General features: G+C 42.4%; 4 protein-coding genes across 5 annotated transcripts; 2 read left to right on the top strand and 2 right to left on the bottom strand.

Annotated features, from left to right (window-relative positions):
* Positions 1–1,882: 1,882 nt before the first annotated feature.
* Positions 1,883–8,053, bottom strand: LRRC42 (leucine rich repeat containing 42). Its single transcript, XM_088537082.1, has 8 exons — positions 8,028–8,053; positions 7,074–7,547; positions 5,329–5,460; positions 4,228–4,346; positions 3,169–3,257; positions 2,973–3,086; positions 2,740–2,824; positions 1,883–2,366 (listed from the first exon to the last, which is right to left on the bottom strand). Exons 2-8 carry the CDS (start codon positions 7,532–7,534, stop codon positions 2,110–2,112), a joined length of 1,257 nt encoding a protein of 418 aa, XP_088393208.1. The 5' UTR covers positions 7,535–7,547; positions 8,028–8,053; the 3' UTR covers positions 1,883–2,109.
* A 118-nt stretch (positions 8,054–8,171) lies between these two features.
* Positions 8,172–11,786, top strand: IFT25 (intraflagellar transport 25). 2 transcript variants are annotated; one of them, XM_088537073.1, is made up of 6 exons: positions 8,172–8,354; positions 8,493–8,599; positions 9,093–9,161; positions 10,044–10,087; positions 10,518–10,631; positions 11,628–11,786. In XM_088537073.1, exons 1-5 carry the CDS (start codon positions 8,257–8,259, stop codon positions 10,623–10,625), a joined length of 426 nt encoding a protein of 141 aa, XP_088393199.1. In that variant the 5' UTR covers positions 8,172–8,256; the 3' UTR covers positions 10,626–10,631; positions 11,628–11,786. The 2 variants fall into 2 exon arrangements, with proteins under 2 accessions (XP_088393199.1, XP_010211433.2); XM_010213131.2 differs by lacking the exon at positions 11,628–11,786 and having other exon boundaries at positions 8,173–8,354; positions 10,518–10,665.
* Positions 11,665–15,442, bottom strand: DIO1 (iodothyronine deiodinase 1). The gene is made up of 4 exons (XM_088537057.1): positions 15,111–15,442; positions 13,585–13,728; positions 12,185–12,384; positions 11,665–11,765 (listed from the first exon to the last, which is right to left on the bottom strand). Exons 1-4 carry the CDS (start codon positions 15,439–15,441, stop codon positions 11,700–11,702), a joined length of 741 nt encoding a protein of 246 aa, XP_088393183.1. The 5' UTR covers position 15,442; the 3' UTR covers positions 11,665–11,699.
* Positions 15,443–16,323: 881 nt separating this feature from the next.
* Positions 16,324–20,760, top strand: YIPF1 (Yip1 domain family member 1). The gene is made up of 8 exons (XM_088537046.1): positions 16,324–16,375; positions 16,928–17,091; positions 17,235–17,315; positions 17,425–17,512; positions 17,655–17,771; positions 18,846–19,012; positions 19,511–19,693; positions 20,666–20,760. Exons 1-8 carry the CDS (start codon positions 16,345–16,347, stop codon positions 20,753–20,755), a joined length of 921 nt encoding a protein of 306 aa, XP_088393172.1. The 5' UTR covers positions 16,324–16,344; the 3' UTR covers positions 20,756–20,760.
* The last annotated feature ends 1,156 nt before the right edge of the window (positions 20,761–21,916 follow it).

The raw sequence follows: 21,916 nt of genomic DNA, 5'->3' as shown, positions 1-21,916 counted from the left end.
TGTTATCCTCCCACTGGCCACCTGCTCTTGGAGCTCTAGCCTAAGCACAAGCTGATGAGCAGTTCCCCGCTCAGCACGCAGCAGCGCTGAAAGGGGCCGCAGTGCTGTGCTTTCAGTATGTGCTTGGCAGCCCTGCACGTGCTTTCTGGACACCCTCACAGGTCATGTGAAGGTGAGTCTGTTCTAATTTTAATATAGGCAGCACAAATCCAATACATTTGCTAGTTGCAGGTCTCTGTGCTGGCAGCAGCTTGTAACCAGGTCTGGCCATAAAGCACCTGGGCTGAGGTGCTTCTGTATTGAAATGCTGGTGCCTTTAAAGAGTTAGATGAAGGGACTGCCAGGGTGGGCTGAGGTATAGCCTGAACAGTAAATCAGATCAAACTGAGAGACATGAGCTTTCTTGCCCTAAGTTTAGAGTGAGAAAGAAAGGAGGGGGAAAAAAAGGCAGTGATGGTCTCAGAGCAATGAGCAGGAGCAGAGCAGTGAGCAGAGAACCATATCTGGTGCAGGGGCAGCCGTGGGGCATGGCTGGATCCATCCATTGCTGGTTTCATTCCTGTGCAAGCAGAGCAGGATCAGACAGGCAAACCTTCAAAGCAGTCTGCAGGATTAAGATACGGACATGCCATTGAAATTTAAGAAAGATGTGGTCTTTCTCTGTTCCTTCAAAAAACTCATGTATCTAAAAATCTCATGTCTGAAAAACAGATTTACTGTGAGTGCACTTAACATTCCTAGGTCCAAAATAAATTTCAGGCAATATTCTTCCTACCACTGAATCAGGTCATGTATCTTTAAACATAAAAACCAGTTCACTCATTTCCACTCTGTCCTGTGATCTGAAACTTGTCATGTCACTGTGACTTATTTGAACTGTGAATGTTTGTTCTAATTTGTAACTGGGATCCAGCTGTAGCTCTGAACGCTCTTTTAAAAATAGCTTTACTGTTTTCTGACTGATACTTTATTTCATGAGATGGCAAAATTATGCATAATAGATCAGTATGACAGGAACCTTTAAAGTGTTCTCTTCTATACCTAGCTAAGATGGGTGTCTTTTTCTGTATGTGTTAAGTAGTATTGCAGTGTGCTTAGTGCTCAAGCTCAGAAGAGAGGTTGAGTTTTGTAACATTCCTCATTTTCAACCCTTTAGTCTCAATCACATGCAAGGGATGCATGTTTTTTACTAGAAAATCCCAGTCACTTAACACTTTAACAAAGCTGATTTGGAATTGGTAAATAAAGCCTGCTGTTATAATCACTGTGTCTCTCCTGTTACCCCAAAGTATGTTCTGTGGCAGTGGATGAGGAAGAATTGCCCTTTTTTGAAGGATGAGTTCAAGAAGGGCAGATTCAGAGGCAGCATGAAGTCATTCTCTCCTCTCCCTGCCCCCAGAAGAGGTTTCACTGAAAATAGTCTGTCGCCATCATCTTGACACCTTCCCTTAAGGTATTTGTATACACTGATCTGATCCCCTCTCAGTCTTCTCTTCTGCAGGTCCAGCTCTCAGCCTTTCCTCTTGAGAGATGCTCCAGTTCCCTCATCTTCACAGCCCTATGCTCGACCTTCTCCAGCAGTTCTATGTCTTTTAAATCACCTGAGTTTCTGGACAGAAATGCAGGGCTGGAAAGTCAGCATGCCTGGTTTGTGGGTAGTCCTTTTGAGGAAATTTCAGCAATAAAGAAACAGAGTTTTTTCTCCTATCTTCATGTGCTTTTGAATTGAAGTTCCTTGGTGTGGCATCCTTGTGAATTCCCAGGAGCTGCTGCTTTTCCTGCTGCTATGACAAACAACTGTGTAAAAGGAAGATATCCTTTAAATAAGCACTAGTGGAGGAAATCCTTAGTAAACTCTGAACCTCTGTACCAGAAGAATTACTTAAGGATGACAACAAAAACTTTATTTTAAAAATTATGTATTCAAAATATACAGTAGTTTAATTATCCTTCTCTTTGACTTTAGCCTCCCCTCCCCAAGCAGAAGCAACTCGCCAGTAAATCACAGCAGCCAGATTTAACAATCCTGGTCCCCTTTGTTACTCCCTCTCTATATGGCTAAATTCTGTCATCAGCAAGCAAACAAACAAAGACCTGCTTCTTTCTGAGTCAGTAGGTATTCAACAAATCCCAGTCCTCCACAGTGAGGCACAGATGCTTCTGTTTGGAAGTCCTTTCTCTCTCTTGTTCAGCCAAAGCTCTTTTTTTATTGTTCTTTAATTCATGGCTGTCTGCAACCTCCCTTTTCAGAGGTAAAGGGCAATTTTGGTTTTCTTTCTTATAAAACTGCAAGTGTCCAGAAGCTTTTGTTTCTGTCTCCACCAACTTACATTTGACTACGTCCTCTATTCTGTGTGTCTTGCCATCTGTAGGAAATTAAAAAAAAAAAAAAAAAAAGTACGTTTAGATTTGGACAAAGAGAGTCCTGAAAAATGGATGTTCATGTTGCAAATTGCTTTGACCATGGCAGCATGAATTGAGACTACTTTATTGAAATATAAATAGGGAAAAGAATATTTCTATTTCAAACTTAGAATTTTAAGGAGAGGAAAAAAAAGTTTAAATTGTTATTGTCATGCTGTCAAAAATCTATTTGCCTATCTAACAAACAGAAAAAAACAAACATTGTGATACAGCTCCACAGATGGCTGAAGTTACACATCTGAGATGCTGTTTGCACTGACAGAAGATACATGAAGAGATTCCCTGTAGAAAATAAGCTCTCTATGCAGTACATACAGAAGTGCAGAGCTGCTGTTCTGGATCTCAGCTGTTCTTGTGGCTTCATGGCCTCCGTAATTGCCTGCTCCCACTGCAAAACAGTCTGAAACGAAATTTGACAGAATTAAAAATGCTTCTTCTAAAAAGCTTAAAGAAATACCATTGGAAACAACTCATTCTTTACTGTTCAGGGATTTCATACCACACAAGAATGATTTCTAGAGAGTAAAGCAGATCTAAAAGCCACATACCTGCTCTGCCCACCCTTCTGTTCTGCAGCTGCTGTGATCAAATTCTTTCAGAGGCACTTTTGAGTGAACAAGGCCTATGTGCATCTGGAGCCGCTTAATGACTGCATTAACGTCCTAGCAAAAAGACAAAGCAGTAAGTGGGGAGGGTCATTTGGTTATGCTTGGCCAGGAAGCTTGGAGAGAATCTCTGCTTTACCTTGAGACCTGCTCCTGAAATATCCAAACAATTCAACTTCTTGAAAGAAAGGAGGTAGCCAATTCCCACATCTGTGATATTAGGGTTACCTGTAAAGTCAAGTTAGATAAGTTGCAAATGTGCAGAAAGATGGTCACAATGCCAAGAAAGTATTTCTTCCCAAAGCTAATATTTAAACAAGGCATTTTGGGACCACTTTGTAATATGCTTCATGTTGTGAAAGCAGGTCTTTTTTTTCCCCCTCTATTGAAAACGATACGAGATTTATAACAACTTTAAGCTGTTCAAAATTATTGAACAAGTAGTAGGGGGAGTTTGTTAAATTGCAGAAATGCTAATAGTGAATACTGTGGCAAAGGTTCCAGAATGAACTGCAGGATAGGTCAGTTTTGTAGCATGGCTTTTATTAATGTTTTGACCAATATGCAAACAGACCCCCAAGCAGATTGTCCAAGGGCACTCTAGAAATAGCTATTTACACAATGTTGGAGGTTGCAAATACAGGCACCTAACAAGGGTTACTTAAATAACTTTACCTGGGAAGACTTCGTGTTGGTATCATGGTACAGTCGCTAGTTACATATGTTATTTCTGCCCCCGCACCCAAATAAATCCTGTTGCTTTCCAGGCAGATACAGTAGCAACTGTATTAAAGTTTGTGTGTCTTTATAGTCAAACAAAATACTGAACTACCATAAAATATAATTCCATCTTAAAACAGGCAGATGTAAATAATAATAATAATAATAGTTCAGTTATTAATTGAAACAGAAATGGCTAATTTCACCTCTGTTTTGGATTGCAGAGGTAATTTTTTAAAGCATTTTATTTATGCCAGCTAGGAGCCTGGCCCTGTTTCTGCTGCTTCACTGGTAAAAGATTTCAGTGGCAAGTGACTGGTACTATAGAAACAACCTGTGCCTTCTACAAGGCTGGGTCCTGGGGTTGGGTACTTGCCTCATGGGAATCACTAAATTGATTGCATTCCTTCAATATTGAGGAGAAGTTCTTCATTTGAAAGGATAGAGACAGCTTCTAATTAAACAGTGACCCACTTACAAGATAAATCTAGTATCAAAAGATTCTCAAGTCCCTTTTTCAGTACTCGTACGGGCGCTGTCATTCTGCGAAGTCCTGCATCCGATAAAGAGTTGTCTTTCAGGAGAAGCCTTTTTACACTGAGAAGAGAGAAATGCAAATCCACAGTTAACAGACACATTTTTAGATGGTTTTGCAAAGTGTCTTAGAACTCTATGTAGAAAGTATGGGCTCTTCCTGTGCCAACCTCAAGCCTACTCTTTTGTTAGTATTACTAAAAAATACAAAACAAGAAATCTGGGTTTGTAGGGCTAGCAAGGATTTTTCTATTCCCTTTACCTCCCTTTACTCAACAAAGGCAGACAAAACAATCCTAAAGCACAAATGTTGTTTATAAATTAAAGTTATTAACTCAGGGCTGCCAATTTTAAGTCAAAATGAAAAAGAAAAAAAAATTGACAATCAGAGAGGATATATTTGTAAGAGTTATGGTAGTGATATTGAAGGAGACTGAGCTATTATGACATATGAACAAATCTCAGGAAAAAAATATTTTCAGAGCACTTCAAGACAATCTTGATTCGTAACACAGCAGTCTTAATGCTAACTTAATATCTGCTAATTATCAAGCAATTATCCTGCCTATTGATTCCTGCAGTTTTCTACCTGTCAGTCTTTAGTGTGTAAAAAATTACATAATTATTCTCTGAATGTTAATTAAGAAAATATTTAACCTGGTGCTTGCAGCAATCATTTGGCACATAAAGAATTGGCTGATAAATTTCTGCCTAAAAAATAGGAAATAAAAGTCTAGAGCTGTTGAAAACTCCTAAGATGCATTTAGAATGGACAATGGAAATTATAAAAAGTTGATATGAAAGCAGAAGACAGTAGATTTGCATTTCTGTACTTGCATAGTTGTAGGACCTTTTGAGATTTGGATGTTGTAGAATAAATTCTGCACTTTATCTCAAGAACAGATTTTATGAAAGAATCTAAACCTTCAAACTTGTACATTGTTGCCTGTAAAAGTTTCCTTTACAGTTGTAGCCTGATTCTTTGAATTGCTCAGTGATGGGCGAAGAAAATATCACGCTTGATTATATGTCAGGAAATCTGTACCTAGACAGAGCTTCTTTAGTGAGATGTTCTAGCAGTTCATGCTCATCTCCAAGTTTACAACAGGAAAGATCCAAACAAGTCAGCTCCCGGAAAGACTTAATTTCTTCTAGCTTCTCAGAGATGACCAGGTATCTGTGAAATGCAAAAAGCCATTCATGTTTAGATATGTAAGAAGAGTCCTAGATGAGGATCTAGTTGTCACTAGCGTAACGGAGTCATTTCACATCAATACCTCTGTGGAAACTGCCAGAAATTAGCCAGCCAACTGCCCTTCTGTGCTGCAGTCTGTACACCATCTGAGTTCCCAGCCTTCTACCTGAACCAACATCATGGTTCTGCTCTGACTCAAACTACTGCACTGGAAATTAGATATCAAATGGCAAACACCATTTATTTCAAAATAAAGCAGGATATATATTCCAGTTTATTTCACATCAACTTCCCAAATTGCTCCTCCTTGACATCTCAATGCATAAACAGGATTATCTTAATCCAGTGTTAAAATCTACCCTAAATGTAGCAGCATTGCTTGCTAAAGGATAAAGTTTACTTTTTATACCTACATATAAAACACTTAAAATCACAAACTCGTTGAGCTCTCCTTATTTACCTGTTATGGTCACCCTGGCAACACAATCCCTGAGGACACCTAACAGCTTCAGTGCTGAAATGAGATGCCCACAGACTTGTGTCCGCAAGGAAGCTCCTCTCTGCCCATGCAAGTGAGGGGGACTTGAATATCCTCCTGCTGCAAGAACAGCCGATTAACTACCCCAGCACATCCCTTTTTCATGCAGCTCAGTTATGTGGAAGGGGCCTTACGTACAACTGGAGCGCAAGATGACAGTTCCTGATGGATAACACTAACGCAGAAGGTGTGTGAAGAGTGGGCTGTTTGGGGATTAAGATTCATCATCATCGTCATCAAAAAAAAAAAAGCCTAACTATCTCTTTTCCTGGGTTTCAAAGATTTGATACTTAATGCAGCTTCCTGTAATAGCACAAGATGCCAGAGGTAACTTCATTGCAGAATCCAGACCATAAAAAACACTTGTACTAAAGATAAAAAAAGAATAGGTTAAAGGATAAAGCAAAGGATAACTGACCTCTGATCAAACATTTCTACTCTGCTCAAAACACCCTTGGCATTTCAGATGAATATGTTTGTACTTCGATTTTAAGCTGGATAAACCATCCCTTTTTAAAAGTGTACAGATGGAAGACAGACTGGTTATATTACTGGAAAAGACTTGAATAGGATCAAAGCCTTAAAACATACCCAGTTTTAAGTTTGGCAAGTCTCTACTGTACTGAGAAAACACAGACAAGAATAAAACAGAAGAATTATGCTGGATTCTAATTAGAACAAGCCATTAAAGAGTGTTAAATAGGGGGAGAGATACCAAAATAAACTAAACTGAAACATATCCCTCTCTAAAGCCCATAACAAGCCTGTATCTTCTGCTGAACATCCCAAAATGGAATGGGACAGTCAGAGTAAACAGCTCGTCAAGGTGCATTGTATCTGCATGGTCAGCTAAGAACACTGAAATGCTTGTAAACAGCAATTACAAAAACATCCCATGAGGCAAGAAGAATGAATCAAGGCTCGGGTCACTCGATTAAAATCAGGCAGCGTCATACCTTGCACGATTAAAATTATTTTGGGGAGAAAATAATGTCAGGGAGACCTTAAACACGCTTGCACGAAGCAGGTGCTGGCGCTCACCCCTGGGCGCGCTCACCTGTTCCGCAGGCACAGCGAGCACAGCACCAGGTTTCCATACGCTTCCGTGAACTTCTGCAGCGCCCTCAGCCCCGCGACCGGCTCCGTGAACTTCTGCCGCGCTTCCGCGGCGGAGAAGAGCTTCTCCGCAATCTGCTCCGGGAAGCCGATGAGCGAGTCGACGCGATCCACGTTGTCAGAAATATAACCCAGCACGAGGCTGAAGAGCGACTTGGCGGAATAGCGGAGGTTGCCCTCCTTGGTGTAGGTGAAGATGAAGTGGTCGGTCCGCGGGCTCCTGGCGCCGTCGTCCTCCCCGTTCATGCAGAGCTCCACGGAGAAGCCCCTGGGGAAGAGCCTGAAGGGCCTGGCCGCGGGGGCGCCGCCAGCAGCCGGGCTCACCACGTGCAGCCGCCCGTTCTCGCGCACGTAGATGGGCCCCGCGTCCAGGTGGCCTTTGGAGCGGAGCCAGCTCGACATCCCTTGGCCGGCTCTGCGGAGACACGCGGGACACGGGTACGGAGCGGCCGCGGTGCTGGGAAAGGCCCCACATCCTGGCACCCTGGGGGGCAGGCCCTAAATCCCAACACCCCAGAGCGGGATAGGCCCCAAATCCCGGTACCCCAGAGCGGGACAGGCCCCAAATCCGGGCACCCCGGAGCAGGACAGGCCCCATAGTGTGGCCCGGGGTGAGCACAGGAGGATGAAGAGGAGGGTGAGGAAGGCTAATGGCCGCCTGCAGCGCGGCCTGGCAAACGGTGGGGTCCTGACGCCCCCTCCGCACCCAGCCCCGGGGTAGGGGAGTCCTGACGTCCCCTCCGCACCCAGCCCCGGGGAAGGGGAGTCCTGACGCCCTCTCTGCACCCGGCCCCGGTGGCACCGGCGCCTCCCGGGAGGGGGCAGGAGGGGTCGGGTCCCTGCGGGGGACGGTTCCGCCGGGGGGGGCCCGCGAGAGGGACCTGCCGCCACCTACCTGCGCCCGGCTCCGCTGCCACCGGGGCCGGGGCGGGGCCGCGCGGGGGCTGCCGGGAGAGGCGGCAGCGGCGGCGGGGCCGGCCCGCGGGGCGCCGCCGCCGCGAGAAGCGCCGCGGGGCGGAACGGAGCGCGCGGCCGCGCGGCGCGGGGGGACCCGTGTGCGCGTGGCGCGCGGGCGCGCCGGTTGCCTGGCAACGCGGCCGCCTCCTCCTCCTCCGCCCGCAGCCATGAAGGCCGCGGACTGGTGCCTCAGCGCGGCCGGTGCCGCCGTGGTCCTGGCCACCTCCAGCGACGAGCGGCACCCCCCCGAGAACGTGGCCGACGGGTGAGCGCGGGGCATCGCTCATCTGGTGATGTAACTTTTTGTTGGGGGTGGAGTGGGATAAATACCTCCCTCAAGGGAGTTATGAGGGGGAAAAAATGAGGGGAAAAAAAGCGTTGTGGGGTTCTGTTTCCTCCGCAGGAATCCGGAGACCTTCTGGGTAACGACAGGGATGTTCCCCCAGGAGCTGATTGTGGCGCTGCCCACGCGCGTGAGGCTCAGCAAGGTCACGGTGCAGAGCTGCCAGGGTGAGAGCCCGCGGGACGGCGCCGCCGTCCGTCCCGCACCCCGTTTCTCGCAGATGTGTTACAGCCGAGCAAGCAGTCGGTTTGAACACGTGTGTCAGGGGCCAGCTTAGCAACACAGCACCCCTCAAAGCCCGAAGTTCTTCATAAATACACGAGGAAGAAGATGGCAAATCTACCCTGTCCCTGCTTGTCTCCTGTGTTCTTTTAATAGCTTTGTATTGAGATTATTGCCAAAAGGGAGTGTTAGGAGGTCAGAGCAGAGAGGCAGCAGTTTGGCCACTAGCAGGTGTTGAGCAAAAGAAAAAAAAACTTTTATTTGCCCAACCTGGAAAATGCAGGTGATAGTTATGTTAGTCCTGACCCCTAAGTTAGTGATAGAATGAATCAGTTAACGCTGATAAAATACTTTGAGGGTGAAAACTTATGCAATAAAGATTATTGTTGACAAAGAATCAAAATCTGTATCAATATTTGAAATGTATGTGTGTTTTAGTGCGGACCTTGAGGATTGAAAGAAGCGTATCTAAAGAACCAGTAGATTTTGAACACTGCATTGAAAAAGGTAAGATGCTGCCTCTGAAGCAGCTGTGATTTTGTGGGAATTGTGGTTCACTTTGGTATTTCTGGATTTTAGAGTAACAAAGCTAGTATTAGGTAAAGCAACTAAGAAAAAGATGGGTCAAATTGTGAGAATATGAACATACTGAAGAATAGCCAGGCTTCCCATCATTTAGCTTGGTGCTACGCAACACTATTTTCCCAGCTTGCACATTGCATTTTTAGATGGCAAATGATAAACTTAAAAACAATAATGCTTTATTTTAAGGTTAAAACTTAATTTTATGTCTTTGACTATATGTATGTATATGTACACTATGGAAATATAAGGTCTAGAAGATTTAGTTAGATTCTATTGATTTGTATTGAGCTATACAAAAACTACTTTTTGATCACTATTGATATACTTTGTGTTTTGGGTGTGAGTCATTTTAACCCTTGTGTGGTTGGTCTCTTATCATGTGGGGTTTGACAATTATTTTATTATACCTTAATTGAACAGACACTTTTAAGTTTAGGAGGTCTGATCATCTCCTAGTTCTTTGGAGATGTCTAATGCTGTATTAGGGATAAAAGTATTATTTATTCATTTGATTTCATGATCCGAAAATTAAAAACAGACTTGCATATTACAATGTTATTTCCTGTTGATTTATGCCCCTTGGGTGACAGGGTGACATTTTATGAAACTGTGTAATGAGTTACATTTTTACACTGGGATACTGTAAAAAAAAATTGTCCTCTTTAATCACCTTGTGAAGAAAAATTTCTAGATGAAGTGTAAGTTCATGGCCCTTAAACTTCCATGAACTCTGAAGTTCAGTGAAAATACTTTACAGCAGTGAACATTGTTATTCATTATTTTCTGAAAAATATATATTTTTAGATTTGCAATACACAGAAGGAGAGCTTCAAACAGAAGAATTTCCAGTGAGTATTTCCAGCATATACTAGTAGTGTTTCATAGAATGGGTTGTTTAGACTAAATGGGGAGAAAGTATGAAAAAAAAAAAACTTTTTTTGTGATTATTGCTAAGTTGATGTTAGATATAGCAGTCTATAGATCATCGTATGAGTTTGTGCATGTATAAGTAGCTTAGAGCTCTTTCCAGAGGTGTGACATTCTTTCCTCTCAGTTATTGTCTTCGAGGCTGCAGTACGTTGGTGGGGAGGGAAAGCTGTTTGAATCTAAGATTCTGGCTTGATGTATTTTAGATTTTGATTTCTTATGTGTAATTTGAAAACAGACACAGACATATTTAGATAATTCTGTCTAACAAATTTCTGCAAAAGGTGTTTGGTAGTTATGGTACTACAGTGCAGTAAAGATAACGCAATAAACCATTTTCTTCTTTTTCAGCTTCCAGATTTCCAAGCCACTTACTTGCGTTTCATCATCAAATCTGCTTTCGATCATTTTGTGTCTGTGCACAGGGTGATGGCAGAGGGCACAGCAGAAGACAGTTAAGCCCAGGTTAAATTGGTACTTCAGTATGATTTGTAATGAATTTATATTTTGTTATCTGTAGCACAGAGAATATTTATTATTAAAATATTGTCTTCCCATGTTTTTGGAAGATGTCCCTTAAGAGTTTAATGCATATAATTTAGTACTCTTGCTAATTGTAGTACCAACTGCCCAGTTTTACACCTGGGAGTGTTAACACTGCTCACTGCTTGCCCCATAACACTTGAGCATTACTGAGATCATTAAAATTATTACATTTGGGCCAAGCTTTCCTAATATATGAATTAAAACTTGTTTTTCTGTGAAGTGTTTCCCTTGCGCTCTGAGTTAAACAGAAAGAATGCATAATACATAAATAGGAGATATTATTTCCTACTACAAAACAAGTCAGAAATTCTTTAGTTGTAATTTTTCTAATCGGTTAAAAACTAATAGAAATTAATAGGATCATAAATAACAAAGGGAGAAAAAAACTCAAGTCATATGATATTTTTAGTAGGTTTTAATAATTGCAGACGAATCACTTGTTTCTATAAATATTTTCTAAAATCAAGTCACAGCTGCCTCTGCTTTATGCTATGACTATCACGATAAATATTAATAGAAACAAACATTAACAGAAATTGTCCTATTCAGAAGCCTTCTGAAGCTTTTAAGAATGAACATTTGGGGAAATTGTATGTATACAGAGAGAATCATAATAACGTGAAATTGCTTGTTCTGCATGCAAGTGCACTTTCACAAATGTCACCACCCAGAATTCTTTCCTATACAGTGCTCCTTAAAAATCTAAATGGTATCCGATCTTGATAGCTCAATGGACCCAAGTAATATTAATTACTGCATGTGACAGAAACATATTAAAATGCTATAATGCAGTAGCTGGGGTTGTAATAATGAGACTGGAAAGTCTCCAGGCAAATATATGATGAATCACACTACAGATGTTCTTACTTTAGCTCACATTTTCTAGTTGTTTCCATTTTTTCTTTTAACAGTTAGTGTACAAAAGCTTATTCATTGAGCTTTTTCATCCAGGTAGTCTTCACTCTGAAGTCTTCTGGGTTTTCTTATTTACTTCATTTTTTCCAGGATGGCACGTATTTCCGGGGGGTGATAATTCCAAGGTCCTACTCCTCCCTGCAAAGGGAATAAAGTAACGCTGAAATGCACGGAGGCCCTGGAGAGCAGGAGCGCCGCGGCAGATGGTGTGTGCACAGGGCACACCCCGCTCTCACTGGGACCAGGCCAACATCCTCATCCTGCAGCTGAGACCTGTTCCGGGATCCTGCAATTTAGACATACCCCTCTTTTTTTTTTTTTTTTTTTTAAGAGCCAAAGGACAAATATTTGAGCAGGACTAAGATGTACACCTAATACGTACATTAAAAAGGCCCTGGCTGGTTTGGTTGCTAATGCTTTTCTCTGCAAATTTACAGTGAGTTGGGAAATTATTAGCCACTAAAGAGAATGGAACACTGACTGTTAAGTAAAATGAAAGATGTTCTCTATTTATTTTAAAAGTTAAAAATCTGAACATGTTGTCCTTGTTGTTTTACCTTATAGATGATCTTCCCTCCTTGAAGTAGATATAATCTTTCTGGTAATGCAGCGTATTTTGAACTGTTCGGGTTTTCCATAGGGTCTAAAACTACTGGACATAAAGGATTCTTTTCCTGGAGAAATTGTGCAGCAGCTCTTCGATCATCAAGGCTTCTGTGATTTTTAATAACAACATTGTTTTTAAAAGCCCATCCATCTAAAACAAATGAAAGGGATTTAGCAAGGAGCATTTTGAGCAGATGTTTTTAAGAATGGAAATCTAGTGTATATTTGTCTGAAAAATGTGTTAGAAGAATACTGCAATGTATTCCTATCACCAAAACTTGCCATGAAATGAATGCTCTATCTTAGAGTACAGGACCAATACAACTTTCCAAAGAAAAGGCTGTCAGATTTTTTTCCTAACTTATCCCACTTGTCCTCAATTCAGAAATAGTTCATATGTTTTAATTCCAATTTCCCCACATAAATCAAGCCTAAATAAATAGCAGGTTTGGGAGATGCATCACATCTGGATGAAGTTTATCAAGACTGCTGGCATGGAGAAGTGGATTTTAAAATGAGTAAGTAGTGCTATTAGCTCATACCCATTCAGTTAACAGTTGCAGCAACAGAACTGTGTGCTTTGCTTGTTTCTGCTCTGTAAATCTATAAAAACAAATCTTAGGTCTATGAGAACTGAAACGTATTTGGGGAAATGCTCCATCTCCTCTTTTAGAAATCTAGAAATACATATTTGTGTTCAGCTCTTCCTAGTAATAAAGAAACTAGTAAAAGTTTGTGAGAAATGACTTAACTTTTAACTATTGCTGAATTACTGAAAATGCCATAATTTTAAGAGTGCTTGAGAACAATTAATGTTAAATTTTACAAAACGAGCTTAATCTTAGTATAAAAGTCTCTGCCAATGCATTTCCTAAAATCCAGTGTATATAAAATACTCTGTATGTTTTGTTGCACTGGTTGTTTTCAAAAATGTCCTTGAGACACGTTAAAATGATTTATAACTATACTGTTTTTTTAGAATGCTTGATACATGATGTATTGTAAACTTAAACTTTTTTTTTCTTTTCCAAAAGACGTTGCTGTCCAGGACTGAGAAGCATTTTTTTGTAGATTGAAGAAGATTTTTTTGTACTTTTTTTTTTTAAAGATTTAACTATGAGCTTGCGCTTCACTTAAAACACAAGCGTCTTCAGCAGGAGGACCTCACTGCATTGAAGTCAGATGTGTAAGTAAAAAGCTTTGTTGGATGAGGGACTAGAACTGTTTCCTAAATTTGGCATTGTGGCATTTGATTTGAGCAAGGCTTCCTTTTGTTTGCATTTCCCTACATAAAGGGAATGATGTGTGCCTAGGGCCGTGATAGGTGTTAAAATTGATGTTTATACTGTACCTGCTGCATGAGCTTCTTCAATGTAGATTATAAGGAAATCTGCTATAGAGCTGAAATCTTTGACGAGCTCGTTGAACTCATCAAATTTTAACATAAATGAAGGTCAGGTGCAGCTTCCAAAATTCAGGATCAATGGTCGGTTATCTGGAAAACAAAACACATGGGATACTGAATGTGTGGTTAAGTCAGTGGTGGGAAGGAGGACTGCATTAAAACATAGAACTGAACCTCTGCTCATTAACACCTAACTTTCTGCTTAAGCAAGTTGCAATATTGTAATTAGCAAAGTAGCAAAACACCTATATCAGCAGGTTTCTGTGCAAGAAGACGTACTAAATATGACAATGCGTATGGTGACTTCAAAGGACAGTGTTGGGAAGAGCTGGGCCTCTAAGGGCAGGTTCTTAATTCTGCTTAACTTATTGGGCATATCTTGGTTTTCAGAAGTGTCCGGTCTTGCTGCAGCTCTGAGCTGCAAGCTGTTTCAGTCGTGCATAGCAGACTTTCCTGTTTTCAGTATACTTCTGCCATTTCCTTCCCAAACAGAACTCCTGTTAAATATTATCTGTTAAGCTAATATTACACACACTGGCAAAAACACCTATTCAGTAGTTTGCAGATTAACACAATAAATGCCCACATGGGTCAATTACAGTATTCCGAGGCCTCAACCTAAGAGGATGTTTAGAATTCCTAAGCACCTTTTTATTTTACGGTCATGTAAAATTTCCTGAAGTTTGTTCAAGATCTTCCTTCTGACTGGGCTTAACTTCAAAAAGTGGTGCTACCAGTTTCACATCCTAAGAATCTAATAAAATGGATATCCTCCTGTAAAATAATATTTATTTCCAAATTTTCAACTTGATTTTAGATATAAATAGATGTGTGTATATATATATATTTATATATATACATATTTTTAATTGGAAACTTAGAGGTAGAGAAAACTTCACTCCCTCTCATGGGGATGGGAGACTCTAGCTTAATGATTAATTCTACATTCTACAGAGACCTCAGTGGGAGAGGTGGGCAAAGTGCAAAGCAGCTTCCCTTTCCATTTTTATTCTTTCTTGAATCTGGAAATACACAAGATGCTTCCTGGGCTGTAGGTTGACCTAAGGAAGTGGTATGGGGACTTGAAGTATGTACACAGAGTGATAGACAGTGTTCCTGAAATGCTGCACGTGGATTCTGTGCATCCCCTTTCCCTGTAACAGATAATTATTTTGGCTTTTTGGAAAGAGGTATTTCCTGGCAGAGCCAGTTTTCATGGGAGGTTCACAAGCTTCCTGACTTGAATTCCACTGTACCAGGAAGATAAACAGCTTATTTTGGGAAACCAAGACACTGGCAGCTGCCATGAGCTTTATCTTTTCTATCAAATGAAGGCTGTTAATCTGGTTGCACAGGGAGTCTCCAGTCCTGAACCTTTATGGAGGCCACTTGTGCCTGCTCCCCTTTGCGGTGTGTTGTCCTCACTTACCGTTTTAACAAACCAAACCCATCCCTGTGGCTGATGTACTGACCTTGCATGAAATCGAGGAGCTGACGAACTTCTCCATTGGAAGTCACCACTGGTGTGTTGGGAGCAGGATGTCCCTCGTATGCTTCATCCTCCAGCCTTTTCCACCTCACTTTCAGCACAAAGAGTAAATATTTGAAGCTGAAAAAAGTCGGACCCCAGTTCTCATAGCTGAACTTCGGATTGTTGTTCATACTGCTTTTTTCGCCCAGCTTTAGGATATATCTTTTCATAGCTTCAGGGAACAGTATCAGCAGTGTTTTACCAACGACGACACACGCAGTAACGTGCAAAAGAATCAAGATTTTTTGCAGAAATACCCCGATACCGAGCATGGTGGTGGAGATCCGAGTGCTCCGAGAGGGAACGCAGCGAACAGCCTGGGCAAAGGTAGAGGGCAGGGGTGAGGCAGCCGGGCTGCTCACGTGTTGGATCCAACTTGTGTCCCGACCCTCCTCTGCACGGGCTCGAGGGTCCAGCACGAGGGGTAGCGTGAGCTGCAGCGAGTGCCTCGGGCTGCACAAAGGCGTTAATTAAAGCGGGTCTTTCTAAGTTTAACTGGGCCATTCTTATTTGCAATTCCAACTTTATGTCTTGTTTTCTGGAGATTAAATTTGAGAATTGGAGCAACGTTAAGTGTTAACGTGTCTGAAGTTGCATACATACACGTTACACAACTGTCAGGAGTTACATGTATAAACTTTACACGTCCCCGCCTCAGAAGCCACATCTATAAATACGTGACCAGCTGCTTTCACCATGGGGGCGGTCTGGGATGTTTTGCGAGGATTGGCGTGCGGGTAAGGCTCTAGTTCTCCCCGTTTTTCACCAAAACAGTGTGGAGGGGCTGGAAGGCTTCCCCCACCCCCCCGGGTAGGTCTGTGATGCCGGAGCTTCCCCGTGTTCCAGGCGGTAGGGAGGGTGGAAGGAGCGAAGCCTTCTCCCAATTCCCTCCCCAAGTGCGGCGGTCCCTTTAAGGGGGCGGGCGGGGGCGGAGCCGGGGATCTCGGCGCCTGCGATTGGCCGTTGCCGCCAACGTCGCGGGGAGGGTTCGCCTTTTCCAGAGAGGGGCGGGGCAGGGAGCCCGAGGAGCGCAGCTCCTGATTGGCCGGCGCGGCGCGGGGCCCGCGGCCCCTTTAAGGCGGCCGTTGCGCGGGGCAGAGCGGCGCGTTGCGGAGCGGGAGCGGCCGTTGGGGAGCGCCGCGGTGCCGCGCGCCGCTCCCGGGCCACGCGGCCGAATGGCGGCCGCGGACGAGCGCAAGTTCCAGGGTGAGCGCGGCTATTGAGTGCGTTATGGACAGGGAGGGCTGGGGCAGCTGGGAGACGGGCCGAATCCCGGGGGCTCGGGGTGCTCGGAGCCGCGGAGGGGGCTGTCTGCGAGAAAACCTCCCTGAGGCCTCGCAGGGAGCAGCGGGCGTAGCTGTAATCCAGCCCTGAAACTTGGGGTGTGTTTTCTGGCTTAAGTGGCCTTTTCATAAATCATTCTCAGGCCTAATGCAATGAATTTTCGATGGGACTAAAGCTGTGCCTTTCTACGCGTTTTTCTGTGTGACACCATCCCCCCGCCACCAGGGAGACGCATCGGGGGTGGGCGGCTGTGAAAGAAGCCCTTGCGCTTTATCAGTTAAGTGAACATCCCCCTTGGTGACAGTTGGGACTTGAGGAGATGCAGACCACCCTCGCTGCACCTAAACTAGTGAGACGTCCTGCTCTGTGTGCTTGTCGTAATGCAGCTTTCTGAGCTGCCTGAACCAAGGTTTTAAATTCTGATAGCTTGATCACATATATATCTATATTTTTCTATGACGCACTTATTTGCAGAATTTGACGACGCAGCGGACTTGCTTGCAGCGAATCCCGATGCAACCACAATAAGCATCGACGAGCCATCGGACATCCCCAAGAACAAGCACGGCCGCCTGCAGCAGTCGGGGAGAGAAGAGGATGATGAACTGCTGGGGACCGATGACTCCGATAAAACAGAGGTGACGAACGTGCACCCAGGGCTTGTGCTGGGTGGCCTGAGCTCGATTCTTCCCTGTCGTATTCAGTAGCAGAGAGAGGAATGTGCATCTCTGTAAGTAGAGAAATTGCATCTTTATGGTGTTTTTCTTTTCTCACCCCATAGCTGCTTGCCGGTCAGAAGAAAAGTGCCCCTTTCTGGACATTTGAGTACTACCAGACGTTCTTCGATGTGGACACCTATCAGGTTAATAATTTGCTACAGTAGAGAACTACTGTCTGAGCTATGCCTTACAGACAGTTATGTTTTTTCCCTTTTTGCATTTTTAGTCAGAAAAACCTGTCTGTTTTCATAGGTCCTGGACAGAATCAAAGGTTCGGTTTTCCCAGTGCCAGGGAAGAACTTTGTAAGGCTGTATATCCGCAGCAATCCCGACCTTTACGGTGGGTACAAGCTATGAGATGCTCTGTTCATTTGTGTTAAATGTTTTGAGCTTGTAGTCTCTTTTGCTTTAAGAAACAGGAGGGTAGAAGAACTGTTGCTGATACATATATTTTTTTCTTTCTTTTTTTTCCCCCTTTTAAGGGCCCTTTTGGATATGTGCTACACTGGTCTTTGCCATTGCTGTTAGTGGCAATCTTTCAAATTTCTTCATCCATCTGGGCAAGCCAACATACCACTATGTGCCTGAATTCAGAAAAGGTTTGTGAGTACCTGATGCAGTTCTGAAGGTTTTTAGTTTGCTAATGAAGTCACGTAAAAACAGTTGAAAAACAAGACTCTGCTTTAATCTAGCAATGCCTTTTGATTGTATTCTTCAAATTTACAGAGATTAAAAAAATGAGTCCTCAAAGGAGGATGTGGCTGGCAGAGCCCTCATCCTCAGGAACATGAAGTAGTTAAAAAGTAGTTTTAGTGGAGCAGAAAGTAATAATGAGAATAATAAATTAGACAGAAAAGTAAGACAGAAAAATAATTTAGCAATCTCTTTAAAAAAAAAATCAGTACATCCTTGTACAGAGAGCATGAGTCTAGCAATGGCCACTGCTGTGCCATTTTGTGGACACCCTTACGCATCCATTGTCCCGTAGGAGCCTTCAAGCTTCAGTCAGAAAATTACAGAATTAGATTATGACTGCATAAACTGCATTAAACTTGCCAAAAACTAAAGCTTGCTGCCTTCTGGTGAACTCCAAAATAAGCAAAAGATGCTTAATAGATAATGTGCTTAACACTGTCAAGGCAGGAGCCAATTGCTGACTTCTCTTACGTTTTGAAGGAGACTGCCGTGCCTATGGAGGAACGTAATTTTTGTTTGCTTCCAGAATCCACAGTGTACTTGGAAGAACACCGTCATTTGGGAATCCAGTCACTTTATTAATTTCAGATTTGGCACTCGTGTCTGCATTCTCTTCCTTTTTTTTTTTTTTTTTTTTCTTTCGGTAGCTAGTAGTAGCTGAATTTGTGTCTGTAGCTAAATTTTTCTTTCTCAATTGGCTTTTCTGCTCACAGTGAAACTGATACTATTTCCAATTTCTTTTTTACAACTATATATAAAATGTTAAGAGAATACTTCCTGGACTCTATTTTTAAACTAACTTGAATTGCTGATTAAGTAGTGGATGTACCTGCAATGTTCTCAGTTTATTAATAAATGGTACTTTATATTCGAAAACATCGACAAAGATAGCTTTCTAGTTTTAGGTGCAATACTTCAGCACATCTGATTATGGCTGGTATTTTAAGTAGAATGATAAATCTCTTTCATATTTCCAGTGTCCATAGCAGCGACAACAATTTATGCTTATGCTTGGCTTGTTCCCCTTGCTCTCTGGGGATTCCTGATGTGGAGGAACAGTAAAGTTATGAACATCGTCTCCTACTCATTCCTGGAGATAGTGTGTGTTTATGGCTACTCCCTCTTCATTTACATTCCCACAGCGGTATGTATGGCCTGAAGAGCATGTCTGTATTATGTGCCCTGCAAAAAAAGAAGTCGTGGATTTAAAGATTTGCTGTTTCTTGTTAATATTAGTCAAAATCTCGGGGACTGAATAAACCTTGTGCTCCTTTTTCTTAACTAGAGTCAAGTGTAAAAAGGTCTTGTGGGTACTGGAAAAACCCAGGACAAGTCATTTCTCCAGAGGCAGCAAATCCAAGCAGGGGTGTGGGCAGCTTTGGGAATGGGAATGTGCATCCCCTGGGCTATGGATGTTGGTGTGTTGGTGGCAGTGCTGATGGGCAGGCTCTGAAGAGGATTCCCTGGCAGGGACCAGCCTGCCCTGGTGTTACTCCAATGAATGTTACTCCTTCTCTGACAATAAATATGTATCAGATAAAGCATGAGTTAATTTGCTTGCAAGTCAGCTAGAGGTGATAAAATGTCACAGAAGAATGCATCAATAGGCATCTGTTCACAGATGTTTCCTCTCTCTTAATAGATTCTGTGGATCATCCCACAAAGAGTGGTGCGCTGGGTGCTGGTGGTTTTCTCTCTGTGCCTTTCGGGCTCTGTCCTCGTGATGACTTTTTGGCCGGCTGTCCGAGATGACAACCGGAGGATCGCGCTGGCCACCGTGGCGACTATTGTTCTGCTTCATGCCCTGCTGGCTGTGGGCTGTTTGGTAGGACCTGCCTTTCTTCTTTTCTAACGTGTCATTTCCTGCAGTGTGCTGCAGTCCGGGGAAGTCTGGCTAACTGCTTCCTGGAAAATGTTTTTTTCATAAAGTAACAAAAAGACACTACTACTGATACCTCTCCAGAGTAAAATCCCTGATTGTTTCAAACATAGCAAAAATTGATGCAGATCTGATTTTCATAGTACCAGTAACAAACTCAATAATGAATTGAACATCTAGCATAGAGTCACTTGCAGAACAGTCCTAATTTTATCTGGAAGTTATGATAATAGCAGCAAAGCACTGATCTTTATTGTATACAGTAACAACTCATTCTAAGAGATTATATGCTCGGTTAATTGTTTAAAAATGTTCAATGTTCAATATATCGTGTGTGCTTGTCAGTTTTATCTATGAAAACATAAACTTGCTAGGTCTTAGTAAAATATCACTATGAAAGCAGAAAACCATAATGTTTTTGAAACACGTAACAATGAGAACATTTTTTATATATTTATATACTTTGATATATATATTTGTTGTCATCTTTGCACTGAGTAGAATGATACCATCCAGGCTTCAGTTCTGACCCCTCCAGCTTCCACGGCAGATAATTTGGGGTCCCTGCAGCCCCACGTGTAGGGAAGCGCAGGGAGAACGAAGCTCTGGTGTCAGCAGGAGCCTTGCCACCGACTTGGGAGCAGCTCCTGTTACTGCCTGCAGCTTCAGCAGCTAAGCAGCAAGCAGATGCAGAGCAGGTCTTTTCAAAGGTCTTTGCTGCTAATTGTCATTTAAAAAAACACAGCTTAAAGCACCATTTTAATTGACCATTTCTAATCTTCTAAAAATACTTGAAGCAAAGGATGTTTTCCCCCCGCCCCCCATGAACAGTGGGTGGAAAAGGAAGAGCTGAGAGCTGATGAAGCAGAAATATTTGTTTCTTTGTAATCTGTCTTGTTCTCTTTTGTAATTATTCAGGCATACTTTTTTGATGCCCCTGAACTGGATTTTCCTGCACCTATTATCCCTGTTCACAATGGAACAACAGTAATAACAAAGATTCAGTAAATAAGGTAAGAATCAGATCTAAACTTTTTTTCAGTAGTTATGTAAAAGCATAATCCTGTAAATGCTAGAAGACAAACACCTTAGAACTTCCCTCCTGAATATGGTACTGTAGTTGAGTAGAAGAGGATTTAATAGAACAATTTTGCACTAAATATTTATGCCATTTATTAACTTCCCTTCCAGCTTCGAGTTTGAAATACACCCATAAAAACACAAAAGACTTTCAGGAGTCATCTTTGCTGGGGCGGGGTGTGGGAGGAAATACACAGACATTTAAATCTTCTTAGTCCTTGGTCCCATAGATCATTTGAAAGAATTGAGAGAAAATATCTTTGAAGTCTCAAAGTGTTTATTAGAATATACATACAGCACAAATAAAACTCAAAGTAATCATCAATTATACTCCTACATTTTCTTGTTTCTAATGTTAAATTAGATCTCCCCCCCACTCTGATGTTTTTGACAATGTATTTCAAAGCAGCAACTCCGTTTGCACAGGGAGATCCTTGTGCTGTCCAGTCTGGGCTGACTCAGCCCCTGAGCCATCCGTATGGACTGCATTCCATGAGGGAGCCTTTGGGGTTGTGCTTCCTGGGTGTTCCAGAGGTGGATGACATTTGAATCCTGTTCATAAGGAGGTGGAGCCGGTCCAGGGAAGGGCTAATGGCTGTGCAAAGGCCGGGCCTCTGCAAGCACAGCCTCCACAAGCATAAATCCAGAAACTAGAGTGATAGCCTCAGAATGTTTACTAACTGGACACTGTATTTTTTAAAAAGAAAATACAGTCAAATACACTTAGCACAAATGAGCATTTACCAATTTACACAGTCGAATTGTGAATCAGTGCTAGAGCCTTTCCTCCTGGAAATCAGTTTCTCATCCCTGATAGCTATTAGGATTCAAAATGAGAGTAATAACTTTCAGTATTTAGATATAAATGTGCACCTTATTGAGGAACTGCAATATTCATATCAGCTATTTGTCTCTTGCAGATTGCAATGCCTGATTCTCCGTCTGTACAGTAATGTTATTTTAGATTATTTTTTCACTGAAGGACTTGGGAATTTCAAAAATGGGGACTTTTTTTCCTTTTTTCTTTTGTACAAGAAGGGATGGTGAGGGACTGTGAACTTACAGATATCTTGGGCTCAGTAGGGAGCA

The sequence above is a fragment of the Tinamus guttatus genome, unplaced genomic scaffold, assembly GCF_059628265.1.
Source record: "Tinamus guttatus ecotype Peru unplaced genomic scaffold, ASM5962826v1 Tinamus_guttatus_pri_ptg000044l, whole genome shotgun sequence".
NCBI classification, from domain to species: domain Eukaryota; kingdom Metazoa; phylum Chordata; class Aves; order Tinamiformes; family Tinamidae; genus Tinamus; species Tinamus guttatus.
The sequence above is the reverse complement of the archived record's forward strand: the minus strand, read 5'-3'. Positions and strand labels throughout refer to the sequence as shown.